This window comes from Misgurnus anguillicaudatus, chromosome 2 (assembly GCF_027580225.2).
Source record: "Misgurnus anguillicaudatus chromosome 2, ASM2758022v2, whole genome shotgun sequence".
NCBI lineage: Eukaryota > Metazoa > Chordata > Actinopteri > Cypriniformes > Cobitidae > Misgurnus > Misgurnus anguillicaudatus.
In genome coordinates this window covers 5,354,293-5,374,178 of record NC_073338.2, presented here as the reverse complement: position 1 = coordinate 5,374,178, position 19,886 = coordinate 5,354,293, and the positions used below count along the sequence as shown (strand labels likewise).

Sequence of the window (19,886 nt, the reverse complement as noted above, 5' to 3'; positions counted from 1 at the left end):
TGACCCCTATGATGGAGATGAAGGTGGGAGACTCTGGGTGTCGATGTATTAGATGATGAAAACGGCTCAAGAGCTTAACTCATTATAAATACTCCATTAACACTCAAGCTGTCCAAGGACACAAGAGATATTGTCTTTGTGTTGATATACTCACAGTGACAAAAATATGGAGCACTATTGCTTTAATGAATGTGAAGTTGATGCAATGTTTAGGGCCGCTATTGAAATGATTAAATGTTGTTTTCTTTTCTAATTAAACACAAAGTTTGAAACAAATAGAGTGCTGCAGGGATGACTTATTTTTGTAGGCAAAACCTAAAGCGAGTTGGCATTTAAGCACATCCGGTTCCTAAGTCAATGGGTTTTTTGAATGGGGTTTTGGTTAAACTCCTGAAATATCTCTTAAACTCTCAAGCACAACATATGTAAACACATCAGTAATACTCCCACTCGTGACTTTAAATCTGTCCCCCCACAAAGTGTATTTAAAAGGGTGGTTGCTAATTAGTTGCTATATGGACAGACAATGTCAGGGACTTTAAACGTCATCATCACACATGAAGATCTCAAAACAACACAACATGGGCACAATTCCCAACAAGATTCATCCACAGAGTATTTTCCTTATCACTGAACATGTTTTAAATGTGTTTAATAAAGTTTGAAAGAGCTGTCAGAAGTGGCGATGACGTTGATTTAGAGAGACTGTTGTGTAGTTCAGCTTGTAACCTGAGGTAAAATTTCTAGTAAATAGTTAAAAAAAGTAAAAAAGTTGTGTTCGTCTGTGAAAATGATCTTGTTGGACAAAACTTTTGTTAAACCCAGAAATTATTTTTTGTGATAATCTAAAAGTCCTGATCCAAAAAAATGAATGGGCTTTTTGGAAAGGAAACCAGTGTCCTGCTAACTTCCGGGTTTGCCTACAAAATGCATCATCCCTGTAGCACTGTATAATATTATCAACATAATTTGTGTAAAAAAAGCATCAACATATATTTTAGTATAAATTAGTATGGGCATTTTTTGGATCAATGAGATATCCCAGATGATCCATTTTATTTTAGAATGCCTTAAAGGTATAGTGGAAGATTTTATTTGTCTGGGTGGATCATCTAGATTATTGGTCATCCCAGATGTCAATCATTCTGATGATATGTTGACAGATAACCGTCATACGTTCTCGTCCCTAGGTTCGCTTTCTGCACATGGGCACTTTTAAGGTGTATATGTGTGTTGTGCTACGGTTTCAACCATCCATTGAAGCTCGCATTCTCACTGTGTTTTTTTTTTTTCAAAATGTCTGAGGCTCGCAAGAGAAAAAGTGTCTACGAATTGTATGACAAGAAGAGAAAGGACTAAAAAACAAGACCAGAGTGTTTTTGGGAGACAGATAGGACAGATTGGGCTTCCCACGTGAAGTTTCTACTCGAAAGGTTTGTCATGCTATTTGAAGAAATCCATTTAAAATCACTGCTAGTAAAAGTTGATGTAAGCTATGATTAGCCATGCTAGCCCTGGCACAAGTCACGAACCGCACAGACACGGTAAACATGCCGACAGCAACTTGTAAACAGAGCGAAGAGAAGAACTACACTCCTGCATGCTCTCTCTCTGTGTCTCGTGCACGCGTTTAACAGGCGTTCCCTCTCGGGAGGAGGGAGAGTGTGGCGCGTGTGCATTTTTTAAAATGTGGAGGGGCGGTTCTTTTAAATAATTCGGGAAAATCTTCCGCTATACCTTTAATAAAGTAATAAATCTAAAAAATTTTTTATAATAACATAGTCAACGTCACACATTTGCTTACATTTCATTACTGAGCTACACTGTAAAAAGTGAAAAGTTGGATCAAATTAAAAAAATTACTTCAATTGGTAAAGTTGTTTCAACTTAATTCTCCTAAACTAAAGTGAAATTTTTAGTTGAAAAACATTTTCAGGTTTTACCAGTTGAAGTAATTTTTTACAGTGTAAAATATTGCAAAATTAATAGGATTATTAAATAATTCATTGTATCTATTTTCTTTGAATAACATTTTTTAAAATGCACAATTTTGTATATCTCCAGGTAAAAAAATATATAAAAGAAGCACAGATGTTCAATGTAGTCTCCACAAATCAGTCTTCATAACTCAACACACTGTGAGTATTTTGCATACAGGTGGAGTGCATCATAATCTCACATCTTCAGGGTGAGTCAGATTAAAACCCCTTCTGTTCAGTTCTTCCTAAATTAGACCTCATCCCTCCTGAGCCAAACACCAATATGTTGTTTCTGAACACAGACTCTTTTCAAAGTACCACAATTTCTTAGTTAGGGTGTGCAGTTTTTTAAAAAGTGCACTAAACTTTTACTTTTTACCTTATTAAGTGCTAAAATCACATTTAAGGACTAGCGCAGTCTACCAAGAGCCTCACAAATTAGCGTAGGGTTTAATACATGCTTTTTAGCTGTTAAATAATGGCACAATTACCAGTAAATAGATTCATTTAAATATCTCTCCTTTCATTAATTTTGCATCTGTCCACACCTTCTCAGCGCTATTTTTTTTACTGCGTGTCTTTAGTAAATCCTGACAGTAGTTTTTGAACAGGAGAAGAGACGTTTGTGCTGCCACAAGCTGATAGTAAATATGGCCCTGAAAGTTTAAACCCAAATAAAAAAAGTCTAATTATTTCTCATGAATGTTATTGAGTTAGGGGTGAGCGGGGCACAAACTAACGCAGGGTTAATTTGTATTAATAACACGGCTACTTTACATATTTATACAGGTCCGAGCAATCTGTTCTTTTGGTCTTTTTCACTTACTGTTAAAAGATTTTGGTTAAGATATTGAACAAAGAGTGTTTTGGAGGCATGGAAGTAAATTTCTTTATCTTGTGTTTTTTTTTTCGATTTCTGAGTTGGGTGTGTAAATACCATTCATCAAAATGATAACTGTTAATAGAATATCAGGGGAAATAACTCACAACTATATTTTTTGTCTTAATTGTGCAGCCCTTTCAAAAAAATCTATTTATATGCATTGATGCACAATATAAGGATGGTGAGATGAAGGATGATGGCTGGATGAATGAGTGGATATCTATCTATTATAGGCAGATATATAAACAATATCCACCTAGTATATAGACAGAATTTGATTGAATAATTTGTGTTTAAACAAAATTTTCTAGCAGGTACAACAATCCCTCTGTTTGTTACAGTGAACCCCACCTATGGGGTAACTTTTGCCCTCCTGTCTCTTTCTGTGTAATTGCATGATAACGGTGGGTCCCACAAACAAACTTTAATTGTTCATTTGTAGCAGAGATGTGTGTGTTGATTGTGTAAAAAATTATAAATCTAAATTGAATACTTTCTGATGATAGAGCCAATGCCAAAATGCGTTACTTTGTGCCCCTCTCTCCCCTATTGCTTCCAGACAGATGAGATTAAATAATCTTTAATTATACTCTTAGTATATAATTGCATTAATCTCTTAGATTTACCATCTCTTATCACCATAAATATAGCCATAGATGCTGGTGTGGCGTAAAGAATAAATAAAGAAGAAGAAACTCAAGCGCCATCTTATGGTGTATATAGAAACAGCATGCAGCTGATGGAATATGTTTCTAAATTATTATTATATTATTAATTATTTAATATCTCACAAGTTTATACTGTAGTGGTGTCATACTGTTGTTCTGTAGCATATAGCTATACTCATGAGTAATTTATAAATCACATGTGCAGTGTAATGTGTATTTTTTGTAGTTTCTGTAATATTTAAACTGTGCATGAATCACTTTTGTCTATTGGAGGATCAGAAGAGAATGCACTCAAACATTCACTCATCCTAAAGCATTGAATGGATGTTAATGGATGTTTTTAATGCCGAGAGGAAGTTTAGTTTCAGGTCTGTTTATTTCTCAGGAAAACCTCAGGCTTCATCTCTAACAAACACAAACTCTCTTCATTCACTCTTGACTATTACAATGTCTCAGTGCTCTGAGCAATATCTGAATTATATGCATTTCTCACAAAATGTATGAGTTTTTTAACGAAACATGGCATTTTAATTTCATTTTTTAAAATTCCGTACAACCAAATACAACCCATCCCATCTATTCACATCCCAGTTCATCTCGGTGGCAGTGAATAATTATATAAGTACTTTATCACAGCTGTATAAATTAAGTAAAGATTACACTGTTTTCTGAGAAAAGCCTTTATTTGTGCTTTTTAATGCAAGGAAGGCATTTGCTTATCTGCAAGGTCACTTGTATCAAAACAAACTATTTCAAGGACTTCATTGCCCTGATTTAATTTTAAGAAACTATAATGCTTTTAGAAATAGATGTGATTTCTAAAGCATGTACTAAAGATTATTTAAAGGATTAGTCCATTTTCTTAAAAGAAAAATCCAAATAATTTACTCACCACCATGTCATCCAAAACGTTGATGTCTTTCTTTGTTCAGTCGAGAAGAAATTATGTTTTTTGAGGAAAACATTGCAGGATTTTTCTCATTTTAATGGACTTTAATAAAGCGCAACATTTAATACTTAACTCAACACTTAAACAGTTTTTTTTCAAGGGAGTTTCAAAGGACTATAAACAATCCCAACGAGGCTTAAGGGTCTTATCTAGCGAAATGATTGTCCTTTTTGACAAGAAAAATAAAAAATATGTACTTTTAAACCACAACTTTTCGTCTAGGTCTGGTCCAGCGCGACCTAACGTAAATGCGTAGTGACGTAGAGAGGTCACGTGTTACATATATAAAACGCACATTTGCGGACCATTTTAAACAATAAACTGACACAAGGACAATAATTAGTATCAGTTTACATACAACAACGTAGGAACGGTCCTCTTCCAAGACACTTGTAAACACTGGGGCGGAGTTTTGCGTTCGTCCTCTGTGATCTCTTGACGTCATGACGTATTGCGAGGGATCACGCTGGCGCATCACGACCAGATCTAGACGAGAAGTTGTGCTTTAAAAGTGTATATTTGTTATTTTTCTTGTAAAAAATGACAATCGTTTTGCTAGATAAGACCCTTATGCCTCGTTGGGATTGTTTATAGTCCTTTGAAACTCCCTTGAAAAAAAACTGTTTAAGTGTTGAGTTAAGTATTAAATGTTGCGCTTTATTAAAGTCCATTAAAATGAGAAAAATCCTGCAATGTTTTCCTCCTGGACTGAACAAAGAAAGACATCAACATTTTGGATGACATGGTGGTGAGTAAATTATCTGGATTTTTCTTTTAAGAAAATGGACTAATCCTTTAATATTAGGTTATTATGTTATCTAAGTAAATGTGAATACATGTTTACTGTGATATGTAAAAGCATTACATGGCAAAGTTTCTGGCCCTGATGGGCTGCAAATGTCATACTTCATGCAGTGCACACAATCCTGGAAACCGTGACATACAAGCCTCCTGTGTTTCAAACCGATGACGTCATTAAATAAAACCTGAGCCAATCAGAGAGGAGCAGAAAATATGTCTCCACCAATCACAGCGAGGGATGAGCCTCTGTTCATAGACACAGCCCAGAGCACCAGCAGCTGTCTGTATGTGTGTGAGAGAGAGAGAGAGAAAGGGGGAGGTATTATTTGAGGGAGGACTTTACAGAGGAGAGATTGTGTTCAAGCTGGACAGACAGGGATGCTGTTGCTAGGTTACAGTAAAGGGGCATCCATCTTTAGTAGCTTGCTCCAGATAGAGAAAAAACACAAGGTTAGAATAAATCTTCCTTTCAAACTGAAGGGAAATGGACACTTTTCCAGGCAAAGACACAGAATAAGAAAACAGAGACGTGACCTCAGGTGAGATTGCGCAGTCAATGCTTCAGACGGGCCAGGGCTGCATTCTGAAATCGCACGTTTGGGATTATGTGGTGGTCGCGAGGAGAATGCTGCATCCCCTCAATCTGTAAGTCTGTTGCATTGGGACTGATAGCTACATGGGAGTTTGTGTCAGTATCACATGATATGAATGAGATTATTCAGATGCTAATATATTCTGTTTGCGATTGAGCAGAAATCATCCACCCGGCCCGGTTTGAGACCGATAGACACCTTCTCTTCATCAACCTCGACCCAGAGGAGATCCACCAACACTGATAAAGAGACAGACAGACAGAGAGGGAGAGGTGGAGAGAATAATTTGGGCTTTTTCTTCTATTTATAACCACAATGGATTTAATCGTAAAAACTCAGCAGGCCTAAAGACTGGAGAGACATCACAGAAACTCAACACAAGTGCAAGGAAAACATCTGCTGTAAGTATTTCACAAGCATTTTAATTCAATATTGTGACTTTCCTTAATAAAACAAGATATTTAAAGATGGATGAGAGCAAAACGTTGCTTTTAAAGACCCTGTGAAGTCAATCTTGAAAATTGTTTCTAAACACATTATAAATGGTAGAAATATAGTGCTGAAACACGCCACAAAGACTGTGAACTGTGCTGTACTGAATTGCAGAATTAGATTGTTAAACAGTTTTTCACCCTGTCTGAGTTCAGGAATTTTTGGTCGAGCCTGAAATGTGGCTTGATGACACACTTGAGGCAGTGCCGCGCAGCACCGCGCCATTATAAAAAACTACAACACATTGCTTTCTGTGGGTGTGCACACGCCGGCGCCGACGGGTGCCTGTTTGCCCATTTGGATTGTGGTGACGATTGCTCGTTCGGTGTCATGGCTGCTTTCGTTGGCTTTGCTTTGCTGTCATCTCTGTGCTCTTGAGCAGAGTCTGCGCGAAAACTTTAGATATAACAGCAAGACGGTCAATTTATAATATATTATTTAAAAAATTAGAGAAGTCAGTGCAAAACGCGCGGTTTGGCGGAATAAGTCCCGCCTTCTAAATAAAAGAGCCAATTGTCAAACGTAAAGTCATTGCGTCTTACTGTAGAAGCTCCTGACTGGTGGCCAGAGAGGCATTGCAGGAGCGCGTGCGCGTTGGCTGCCTGGTTGGAGCAACCAAATATAAACTTTTTACACAGTTTGAGCATCATCAAAAAAATTTATGCGACAGTTCATCTAAGTTTTTGTTGCTGATTTTGAAATATTTTATTTAAATGTGAGTGTGTGTTCTCCGAGTCCAATCGACTCGGGTATTACCCACAATGTTAAACAGACCCGGGACCCAAAGTAATACATTGAGAGTGAGACCCGACCCGGACCCGGCTGATCATTTAAAATATGAAGACCTCTACTGTGTGAATGAGTTTTAGAATGCCAGTGACTTTCTTGTTGTGTGTTGCCCATGTCTTTCAATGAGGTCGTTAGGAGGTGTTCCTAATTTTGGTTGTCATAAACAAGTACCGTAACTGAGGAGAGATGGATAATGTGAGCGCCGCTGCTCTCATTGGTAGTCACTCACGAAAGTCACTCATGGTTTGCATAAGGTTAAACGTTTCTCTACTTTGTTGCGTCACTTGACGCGCCCACTTTCCGTTGACCAAGCTTCACTTAAAATGAATGAGATCATTTCACTCTGCCACTGCTACTCCCTTGTGGTCTGAATGGGGGTTTAAACTGGCTTGTTGGGCTTGGTGATGTCAGTCGAAAACGAACGTTGTATTAGAGGCGGTGCTACTTTTTTATATTTTTACATTTACACTCACGTAAAGGATTACTAGGAACACCTGTTCAATTTAATGTAATTGCTCATTTATGCAATTATCTAATCAACCATTCACATGGCAGTTGCTTCAGTGCATTTAGGGGTGTGGTCTTGATCAAGACAATCTCCAAACTGAATGTCAGAATGGGAAAGAAAGGTGATTTAAGCAATTTTTTGAGTGTGGCATGGTTGTTGTTGCCAGACGGGCCGGTCTGAGTATTTCACAATCTGCTCAGTTCCTGGGATTTCACACACAACCTTTCTAGGGTTTACAAAGAATGGTGCGAAAAGGGAAACACATCCAGTATGCGGCAGTCCTGTGGGCGAAAATGCCTTGTTGATGAGGAGAATGGGCCGACTGATTCAAGCTGATAGAAGAGCAACTTTGACTGAAATAACCACTCGTTACAACCGAGGTATGCAGCAAAGCATTTGTGAAGCCACAACACGCACAACCTTGAGGCGGATGGGCTACAACAGCCGAAGACCCCACCGAGTACCACTCGTTTCCACTGCAAATAGGAAAATGAGGCTACAATTTGCACAATCTCACCAAAATTGGACAGTTGAAGACTGGAAAAATGTTGCCTGGTCTGATGAGTCTCGATTTCTGTTGAGGCATTCAGATGGTAGAGTCAGAATTTGTCGTAAACAGAATGAGAACATGGATCCATCATGCCTTGTTACCACTGTGCAGGCTGTTGCTGGTGGTGTAATGGTGTGGGGGATGTTTTCTTGGAACACTTTAGACCCCTTAGTGCCAATTGGGCATCGTTTAAATGCCACGTTCTACCTGAGCATTGTTTCTGACCATGTCCATCCCTTTATGACCACCATGTACTCATCCTCTAATGACTACTTCCAGCAGGATAATGCACCACAAAGCTCGAATCATTTCAAATTGGTTTCTTGAACATGACAATGAGTTTACTGTACTAAAATGGCCCCCACAGTCACCAGATCTCAACCCAATAGAGCATCTTTGGGATGTGGTGGAACCTGGATGTGCATCCCACAAATCTCCATCAACTGCAAGGTGCTATCCTATCAATATAGGCCAACTGTCACGGTAGGAAATCCAATGTTTCCTCCGTGTCATGTTTTGTGTTTGTGTTTGTACTCACGTTGTGTCCATGTGCTCGTTTGATTAAGTGTTGTCACCTGTGTAGTGATTACTCGCTCCAGCTGATCCTAATCATCCATCAGCTACATATACTCACTCATCTCTCTTCCTGTTGTCAGATCCTCATTTCATGTTGCTGCAAATCACTTGGATTATCGTCTCTCGTCGTCGTGTTGGATTTGTGTTCGTGTTGTCGTCTCCGTGTGAGTGTTTGGTTTGTTCCTGGTTCTATCCACTGGCCATCATCACACTCATCATTGACTTCACGATTCAACACTCTTCACGCCACCGTAGACCTTCGATCACCATTGCCAACATCCTGGACTCAGTCATTCACTCTGTTGTTTCATTGTATTTACCATCATTATTAATAAATCTGTGTTGATCGTCTGCGCTTGCCTCCTCCACTTTATTGTATCGTTACAGAAGGATCTGACCATCATGAAGGCAGCAGGCGATCGCTCCCCATCTCATCTAGAAGAGTTTTTACAGAGAGCTGTGGGTCGTATGGATCGCCAGGACAAGGCGATAGATGAGATGGGTCGAGCTTTTCAAGCAATGGTGACGAAGGTTTACGAGCTCGCCCTTCAGGCTCAACAACAACATCCATCGCCACCCATTGCGACCCCCACGCCACCCACACCGCCGATCGCCACCGGGGGTATTCCCCAGTCCGAACCACGCCTTCCGATTCCGGAGAAGTATGCGGGTGAGCCGAAATTTTGTCGATCATTTCTCTTTCATTTGTTCTTTGCATTTCGCATTGCAGCCCCGCACGTTTACCACCGAGGAAGTGAAAGTGGCGTTCGTGCTCTCCTTGCTCACGGGGAAGGCTGCCCTCTGGGGGACGGCGGTGTGGGAGAACCACGACAGCTGCTGTACTTCGTTCCACGCCCTCTCGGAGGAGATGAAACGGGTCTTCGATCGCTCCGTCGCCGGGAGGGAGGCGGCCAGACTGTTAGCGGACCTACGTCAGGAGGAGAGGTCCGTATCCAATTACTCCATCGAGTTCCGCACCCTGGCGGCGGAGTGTAAGTGGAACGAAGAGGCGCAGTGGGATCATTTCCTGCATGGGTTGGCTGACCGCATCCAACAGGAGATTCGAGCCGTGGAACTTCCCTCTTCACTCAATGGATTAATCGATTTCACTATCCGTATTGACAACCGGCTAGACCAAGCCGCCAGACGGAGGGGGAGAACCACTCGCACAACCAGTCCCGAGGTTCAGCATCGGCGGCCAGAGGTTGCGGTCAGCCCACCTGGAGATCTGGAACCCATGCAGGTGGGGCGAGCTCGGCTCTCCCGGGAGGAGAGGAACAGGCGGAGATCCCGTGGACTGTGTTTATACTGTGGCAGCCCAGAACATCACATCCAGCGCTGCCCAGTAAAAGATCAAGCCCGATAGTAAATCTGAGGCTACTATCGGGTGGGATCTCTGCCAGGAAGACCTCATCTACATCGACACTCCTTCCGGTGAGACTACGGTGGTCTACTCACACACTGGATCAGCACGCTTTGGTGGATTCTGGGGCCGAGGGCAGTTTCATGGACTACAACTTCGCATGTAAGACCAAGATTCCTCTCACCTCTCTCAAACACCCCATTGCACCTTTTGCACTTGATGGACACAAGTTTCCAGTCATCACTCAGACCACCATTCCTGTTTCACTCATCACATCTGGTAACCATACGGAGAAGATTTCATTCCTCATCACAGACTCACCTCAGACTCCCATTGTTCTCGGTCACACTTGGCTCCATAAACACAACCCCAGGATCGATTGGCGTCTCGGATCTGTGGTTAGCTGGAGCGAGGAGTGTCATTTGTCTTGTCTTTTGTCTGCTGGTGTTAATGTTTCTGAGTCTGTGTTTCAGGGGGAAGCAGTGGATTTGACTAACGTGCCCGCGGAGTACCACGACCTGAAGGAGGTGTTCAGTAAGTCGCGGGCTGATTCTCTTCCTCCTCATCGTCCCTACGACTGTGCGATAGAGTTATTGCCAGGTACCTCTCCGCCTAAGGGCAAGTTATATTCCTTGTCTATTCCAGAGACGGCGGCCATGGAGAAATATATATCCAGTTCTCTAGCAACGGGGTTCATTCGCCCTTCCTCTTCTCCAGCGGGGGCGGGGTTCTTTTTTGTGGGAAAGAAGGACGGATCTCTGCGACCTTGTATTGACTACCGAGGGTTGAACAACATAACGGTAAAGAATACTTATCCTTTGCCGCTTATGTCTTCAGCCTTTGAGAGGTTGCAGGGAGCGGCCGTTTTCACTAAATTGGACTTACGTAACGCTTATCATTTGGTCCGCATTAGGGAGGGGGACGAATGGAAGACTGCTTTTAACACCCCTCGTGGCCATTTTGAGTACTGCGTGATGCCTTTCGGTCTATCTAACTCGCCGGCAGTCTTCCAAGCACTCGTTAATGACGTGTTGCGAGACATGGTCGATCAGTTCATATATGTTTACCTGGATGACATATTGATTTTTTCTTCGTCTCTCCAGGAACACGTGCAACACGTACGACGAGTGCTTCTGCGGTTGCTAGAGAATGGATTGTTTGTCAAGGCGGAGAAATGCGTTTTTCATGCACAGTCTGTTTCTTTTCTAGGACACATCATTTCGACTGAGGGTGTTCGCATGGATCCTGAGAAGGTTAAGGCTGTGGTAGATTGGCCATCCCCAGAGTCTCGCAAGGCCCTGCAGAGATTTCTGGGGTTCGCCAATTTTTATCGGCGTTTCATTCGCAATTTCAGCCAACTAGCCACACCTCTGACAGCTTTGACCTCCCCTAGTTTGACGTTCAGGTGGTCAGACGCAGCTGAGGCTGCGTTTGCCAAACTGAAAAGCTGCTTTGTTTCAGCTCCTATTCTTGTCACCCCTGATCGCTCACGTCAATTCATAGTGGAGGTCGACGCGTCAGAGGTGGGGGTAGGAGCAGTGTTATCCCAGCGCGCATCCTCAGACGGAAAGGTTCATCCTTGCGCGTATTATTCTCATCGTTTATCTCCTGCTGAAGTTAACTATGACATTGGCAATCGGGAGTTGTTGGCCGTCAAATTAGCACTGGAGGAGTGGCGTCACTGGCTTGAAGGGTCGGGTGTACCTTTCATTGTATGGACGGACCATAAGAATCTCGAATACATTAGAACTGCTAAAAGACTTAACTCCAGGCAGGGTCGGTGGGCATTGTTTTTCGGTCGTTTCGATTTTACACTTTCTTACCGGCCGGGTTCCAAAAACATCAAACCCGATGCTTTATCCCGTCTTTTTGAGCGTTCCGATCGTACTGCTACTCTCGAGCCCATTTTACCGGAGACCATCATTATCTCCGCGCTCAGATGGGAGGTCGAATCGAAGGTGTTGACTGCCTTAGAAGGGGTAACGCCCCCGGCTCGTTGCCCACCGAACCGTTTATTTGTGCCGGAGGGGTTACGGTCAGATGTTCTCCAGTGGGGTCATTGTTCCAGTGTTGCTTGTCACCCAGGGGTTAGTAGAACTAGATTTCTAGTCAAGCAACGATTTTGGTGGCCTGGTATGGCTCGTGATGTCCACGATTTCGTCTTGGCTTGCTCGGTTTGTGCTGTTGGTAAGACTTCCAATCGACCTCCAGATGGGTTACTCTTACCGCTGTCTGTCCCTTCGAGACCCTGGTCCCACATCTCGCTAGATTTTATTACCGCCCTCCCATCCTCCAAGGGTAATACGGTGATTTTAACCGTAGTGGACCGGTTCTCGAAGGCGGCTCATTTCATCCCCTTGCCCAAATTGCCATCAGCCAAGGAAACAGCGGTAACTGTCATTGACCACGTCTTCCGTATACATGGCCTTCCGACAGACGTGGTTTCTGACAGGGGTCCCCAATTTGTGTCCAAATTCTGGCGAGAGTTTTGTAAATTGTTAGGAGCGACTGTTAGTCTTTCTTCCGGGTTCCATCCCCAGAGCAATGGTCAAACCGAGCGAGCCAATCAGGATGTCGAAAGGGCATTGCGGTGTTTGGCCTCCAACAATCCTTCATCCTGGTGTCAACAACTCTCAATTGTGGAGTACGCACACAATTCTCTGCCAGTGTCATCTACGGGCATGTCTCCATTTAAGTGTAGTTTAGGGTACCAACCACCTAATTTTGTTAGTACTGAATCCGAGGTGTCGGTCCCCTCCGCAAACGCACTAGTCCAGAGGTGTCACCGCACCTGGACCAGAGCTCGTAGAGCTCTACTTCAGGCAAGGTCGCGCACCAAGGCTAAGGCCGATCGCCACCGGTCGAAGCCTCCCCGTTGCGTCGTCGGTCAAAGAGTGTGGCTTTCAACCCAGAACATTCCGATGCGTTCCGTTTCGAATAAGCTTGCGCCCAAATTTATTGGCCCGTTTTCTGTTACCAAAATCATTAATCCGGTAACAGTGCGTCTTAGCCTTCCTCCTGCGTACAGGAGGGTTCACCCCGTCTTTCATGTGTCCAAAATTAAACCGGTGATTTTTTCCCGTCTTAATCCGCCTGCCCCGGTGCCCCCCCGCCTCGTATCGTTAATGGGGAAACCACGTATTCGGTCAATCGTATTCTGGACTCTAGACGGAGGGGACGCGGTTTTCAGTACTTGGTGGATTGGGAAGGTTACGGTCCGGAGGAGAGAAGGTGGGTTCCTGCTCGGGACATACTGGATCACCGCCTTATTGATGATTACAATCTTCAGGTAAAGCAGGCTGGGAACGCCAAGGGGCGTTCCTAGGGGAGGGGGTACTGTCACGGTAGGAAATCCAATGTTTCCTCCGTGTCATGTTTTGTGTTTGTGTTTGTACTCACGTTGTGTCCATGTGCTCGTTTGATTAAGTGTTGTCACCTGTGTAGCAAGGTTATTATAGTTCTGCTTTTTTAAATTAGTTTTTATTTTAGTATCGTTTTCAATTTTGCTTTAAATTTAAGTTTAGTTTTAGTTAGTTTCATGAATGGTTTTGTTAGTTTTAGTTTAGTTTTTATTTTGCAAACACATTTCTATTTAGTTTTTATTTTATTTAGTTTCAGTTACAGTTTTAGTAATTATAGTTTAGCAGCTAACAGCAGCTAGACTGTCTGACATATTTATCAGTTAACTGATGTTGCTGTCAGCCTCAGCTAACCTCACATGCATAAAGCGCCATCTACAAGTAAAGACTCCTTAAAAGTTTGTAAACATTGCAACGTCTCCGGGTGGGCGGGGATTAGTTGGAGGCAAAAAGAGGCGTGGACGCAGTGCTGACAAGCGTAAGCTAGGACGTTTTAGGAGGGATTTATTAAACATAGATGCAGAAGAAGGTTCGGAACTGTCTGAATATGTAAAGTTACTGACTCTGCGTGACAGCTATTTTTGTAAATTAACTCTGTAACAGTTCTTGTATTTTGTTTCTCATTGGAAACATTTTAACTAGGTTTTGGATATTTCCTACATATGAAGTATTTTCGGCTGGTTTGGGGAATTTTGCCAAGGCTTATTGTCTAATGTAACCTATCGCTGGGCTAACTATGATTAGCGATGGGGATTATTTTAAGAGATCATTCAAAGGATGGCACACACATCTATCGCTGTATGCTTGTTTAACATTTGAAGTGACACCATGTAATTTTTCAACCTTCATAATAAATTTTCAAGACCCTTGTGATAGTACCTCGACTTTAAATAGGTTGAATGACATGTCTACCATAGCCTGACGGGGTCTGTATCACTTTTACTCGTATTTTAAAACTTAGGGTTTCTGGTAGTAACCAGAGCACAAAAAAAAACTACAAAATTCGACTGCTTTACGGCATACGTCACTTCCTCCACACAATTTGTTTTTAACGTGAATTTTGCTGGAGGCTTACTTAAGGAATGTAGAGAGCAGCTATTATTGTGTGACTCTGTGGCGCAGTCTTTAGTGTCACGGACCTATGACACGGGCGACCCGGGTTCGATTCCCCTTTAAGGCAATTTTTTTATATAAACTCTTGATTCATACATAAATCTTTATAAATGACGGCGATTATCTTGCATATAGTTCCCTGTATTCACATGCGGTGTTCGCGTATTTACCTTTCTTTTACTGTGTCTATGATATTTACATTCCAATCCAGGATGCAATAGCAGTCAAACTTGCTCAAACTCACACAGTGTAAAACCAAACCCTATTCATTCACCAATCAGATCCGAGCGTTTCTCTCTTCTCTCTTCCTCATTTGCTGCGTTCCGCTGTCACTCGCGTGACGTATTACAAAGCGGCAGCCCTTAGGTCTGCTTGGACCACATCGGTTTACTTGGATTTGGAGCGACAATTTTCACACAAAAGAGAGGAAAAACGAGCGCCATTGCGGAAAATCCTGGTGGCGAGGGAGAGAGAGAGACGATGCAACAATATTTGTTTGGGAAAAGGCAAGGAAATACTTCTGGTCGTTTTTCAATTGGAAGGCTGCAGCCTCCGGAGGTCAAATATGCAGGCTGCATACGTCATCAAGCCTGGTTTATTAAGGTAAACTGAGCATTACATTCGCAAGTCATAAGCATACTGCAACAATTTACGATTAACTAAGTATAATAGTCAACTTTGTAATTGTTAATATTGTGAAATAAGACAGTCTTGATGACGTATACAGCTTAGAAATACGACATCTGGAGGCTGCAACCTTCAGATTGAGACATGGCTTCTGCCACGACGAGTTCCTCATCAGAAAGTTGTAACATGACTGCGTTTCTCCCTGTTGTCTCAAAATGTTGATCATTTAGCGTTTTAAATGTTTAGTTTTTAGTTTAGTTTTAAGGTTGGCCAGTTCCTTTCCTTTGCGACAGTGCTGCGGAGCTTGTGGCCTCTAGGGGCGCTAGGCGTGAAAAATACATGTCTAGCACCCCCTAGTGGCCAAAAAGTTTCATGGTGTCCCTTTAAGCTAGCTAGTGCACTGACGGTTGACTTCTCATCACCTATAAAACAGAAACTTTCTGATTTGTACTAGATAAGACCAACACACCAATACATATACATAGATTATTTTACCTGATATAAAGTGTGCACTGCAAACACGACCATTATTTGCGATCGTCTCCGTCCATTCAACTACAATTGTCTTCTTTATTTCTGTGAAGGAATGTCTGCCGGGATCCGGTAAAACTTTAGTTTTGAACGAAAAGTGCTGTTACTTCTATTTTGGCAGCCAAAAACATAACACGACATTTTAAAGCCAAAACCTCAAACTTTTAGTGCGCCTGCTATAAGTGTTTTGCCTCCAGCTAGAGCGGTGACGTCACAGTGACGTAGGCGATTAAGGGGTCTATTATAAAGCCTGTTCAGATTTTCCGCCACGGGATGAGAGCTTAGCAAATTACGAAAACGAATACTTATTTTTGATAATTATTATTTTATTTCAGTTAGTTTTTCAATAACTGTTGCTCGTTTCGTTTAGTTTTAGTTTTTCATTTATTATGAATTTTTTATTTTATTTCAGTTAACAAATAATGTTTTTTAGCTGATAGTTTTAGTCTTAGTTTCAGTTTTCGTTTGCGAAAATAACCTTGCTGTGTAGTGATTACTCGCTCCAGCTGATCCTAATCATCCATCAGCTACATATACTCACTCATCTCTCTTCCTGTTGTCAGATCCTCATTTCATGTTGCTGCAAATCACTTGGATTATCGTCTCTCGTCGTCGTGTTGGATTTGTGTTCGTGTTGTCGTCTCCGTGTGAGTGTTTGGTTTGTTCCTGGTTCTATCCACTGGCCATCATCACACTCATCATTGACTTCACGATTCAACACTCTTCACGCCACCGTAGACCTTCGATCACCATTGCCAACATCCTGGACTCAGTCATTCATTCTGTTGTTTCATTGTATTTACCATCATTATTAATAAATCTGTGTTGATCGTCTGCGCTTGCCTCCTCCACTTTATTGTATCGTTACACCAACGAATGCTTTCAGCACCTTGTTGAATCAATGCCACGTAGAATTAAGACAGTTCTGAAGGCGAAAGGAGGTCAACACAGTATTAATATGGTGTTCCTAATAATCCTTTAGGTGAGTGTATATATAATATTATGAATATCTACCTTTAATAATAAATACTGGATGATTACTCCGGGAACATTTAAACCAAAAATTATGCTTTTAAAATCAGCTCTTTTCTTATATCATGATGTGATTTATCATAGAAATTGTTTTTATAAGATGTATGTATCTGTACAGGTCCTTGGTCAACTCTTGTAGTTACAAAATGTCTATTTTGTTTTAGGTCTTAATTGTTTTGGTCTATTTGTTAAAGCTACTGGCACAGAAACTGTCAATTTAATTGCCTTTCAAATATCAATTTAAAGTGAGTAAAAGCTTACGGTGTTGAGTCACAAATGCTTAAGAAGAATGAAGGAAGCTAGATAGCATAGCTTTTTTTTTGGCCTTCAGTGAGTTTGTGTCAGGTTTAATGGAGATCTTTAATATCTTGGCAGATCTTAGCACAGCTTGAGTTATGCAAGCAGGGAGAAATATTATTCATATTATATCAGCTTTATAAAATGCTGTATTCCCTTTAAAGCCACTTTATTGATTGTGTTCAGTGAACTTGAGACACAGGATGGGAACGACTGAAGCCACTTTACGCATGGAGAACATGGAGGTGAAAGACGAGTGGCAGGATGATGATTTCCCGCGGTAAGATCTCAGATTTATCTTTCTGTAAATAATGAATATTTCGAAACACCTGCCACAGATCCTCAAAGTGAAATTTAAGTGAAATGATCTGAACTCTGAAGTAAAGACACTCAGCGCTTCTAACCTCAATTATTTCTTCTGTTGTAGTCTCATATTAAACAGCACCGCTGCACAGACTGCTGGGTAATTACACATTGTGTGTAGTCAATAGTGGAGTGTGTGTGGGGTTTAAACTCCAACTCTTTTCATTCCCAAACACACAAACCTTCGTGAACATAACAGCATACAGTGATGGGATGATTGCTGGCTTTACTTCTGGTGAAGCACATTATTTAGAGACCTCTATTGTTTGTGGATGTGAATACTGCATCATTTACTTGTCTCTGCTAGTAATCTTTGTGTGAGCGGAATATGGAATAACATCTCTTAAAAGACGTCTAACAGCCCATATGTTACAGCTTAAACAAGGCAAAATTTGGTCTGTCTGTGAAAATGTATAGCCCCAAAATTAACAACATAAAATAAATGAAAGCAAACACATTGTAATCACGGTTGACTTTGTTTACATGATGAGATATCATACATCTCACAAGTTATTGTGGCTAAAACTACATGTAACCAAATTCAGTTTATTTTGGTTAGAAGTGCATTACTAGCTGGACTATATCGGGTCTATACCTAGGTGGTTATATGACGGCTCTTGCTTGCTGAGATTATATTACTGGTAAACATTTAGATTTTAGTTAGTTTACTGTACTGTGGTGAAATGAATATAAGAGCAGTATTTCAGATATATTAATGTTATATTTGGTTTGAATGACAGGCCTCTACCTGAGGATGGTGATCTGGAGGGACTCACTGATGACTCTAGTAAGTTCATCTTAGATTTTTGTATTATTATGATTGTGTGTATAAATGTTTTACCATGTTTTCAGTAACACTTTAAAGGGACATTTCATCGATAGAAACATTGATTTTTATTGAAAGTAAGTCACATTTGTAGTAGAAATGTAACATAAATTTAGAATTTTGTGCCTATTTGATCGAGAAAAGACAGAACGTGACTTTAGAGCACATTTGTATGAAAAACTACAACTTCCACAATGCACAGCTCTGCAAGCCACTCCCATTAATCGGAACGCCACACAGATATGCTATTGTGTACATAAATGCCACGTTAGTATTACAAAGAAAATAGAAAAACTCACTTTATAGTCAGACGTCCGTTTATCCCTGCATTCTGCACACAAACGCGTCCACCGCATAATATCTCCACAGACGCGCTGGCTCAGCGCTTGTACTCGTAAGCCGAAACACGTCTTTGAAATAAACAACCCATTCACCAAACAAACGTTTATATCCTGATCTGATGCAGAAATGTTATACAGAAAGCACACAGCAAGAGTACAGCCACTAACAGTCCGTCCAAGCTCTAGCCAGTCTGGACTTCTCTACGCAGCAGAGGCCGAGGGTTGCGACGTCTTTCCCGGGCTCCTCTACGCAGCCGAAGCCCAGGCTCCGGCCTACTCCTCGAGCTTCTGTTCCCCCATCTGCCTCAGCTCTTTGCTGAATTGTGGCTCATAAAGGTGCAATGAACAGCGGATTAGAGCATCACGCTTGTGAAATCACCTTCTTCCATATCATATCGATTACCTTCCGCTATTATTGTAACATGAAGTCTGGCTCGCTCCACAACGTCCGTTAGCTTAGCATAGCATAAAGATGGCGGCTGATTTTTCCCCCCCGTCTGTGTTCGTATATTTTCGTAAGTCCCACCCACTGATCTGTAATGCTGCGTTTACACCAACCACGTTTCAGGCGTCAAAATCTCGTCTATGGTGCCTAGTTTGCCGCTTGAACAGTTTGAATGCATTCGCGCGTGTAGAGCGAAGTAGACGTGCGGAAAAAGCAAGCATTTGATGCGCGTCAGAGGCAAAATCCGCTTCTTGTGGGAGGGGCAAGTGCTATGCGGTTGTCTGTTTGCAAGATGACTGATGTTGATTTTGCATTTATCGAGAGAGTTACCGGTTTGTATTTGGTAACCTTACCTTATAGGGGTATAGGGGTAAAATAAACGCTGCGAGCCGATAAATGTCACGTGACTCAAAAGTTAAATGTGTATTACAACTTACCAGGTTGCACTGACACTCTTCCAAGTGAGGTCCTTTTTATTCCTGTCTCTATAGAAATAAGAACTTGTGTCGTATAACTCCGGGTGACTGCTTACGGACAATATCAAGCCTTCATGCTGAATGAGTGACTCCGAGCGGGGCTGCCACCACAGCAGCAAGCAGGCTCCTGATTGAAAACTCCACCAAAGTTCAAATTTTTCAAGTCGGGCGTCAGCCGGCAATTCGCGTCAAACACAACATGCACAAAAAGCACCATTCGTGCGTACCGTGCCAGGCGCTCAATTCGCCCCCACCTTGGAAAAATGAGGAATGAGTGTTTGTAGTCTTTCACCCTCAACAAAGATACAGCAGTTCCTTCTTTCAA

At 41.7% G+C, this 19,886-nt stretch overlaps 1 protein-coding gene across 3 annotated transcripts in view; it reads left to right on the top strand.

Moving 5' to 3' along the window:
* The first annotated feature begins 5,239 nt into the window (after positions 1–5,239).
* Positions 5,240–19,886, top strand: part of atcayb (ATCAY kinesin light chain interacting caytaxin b) — a 32,718-nt gene continuing 18,071 nt past the window's right edge. For 2 of the 3 annotated variants that reach the window (XM_073871963.1, XM_073871966.1), the window contains exons 1-4: positions 5,241–5,925; positions 6,034–6,274; positions 17,297–17,390; positions 18,214–18,260. In XM_073871963.1, coding sequence (XP_073728064.1) covers positions 17,314–17,390; positions 18,214–18,260 — 124 coding nt within the window. In that variant the 5' untranslated portion in view covers positions 5,241–5,925; positions 6,034–6,274; positions 17,297–17,313. Of the gene's footprint in view, positions 5,926–6,033; positions 6,275–17,296; positions 17,391–18,213; positions 18,261–19,886 lie in introns of all 3 variants that reach the window. The other variant, XM_073871971.1, reaches the window with a different exon arrangement.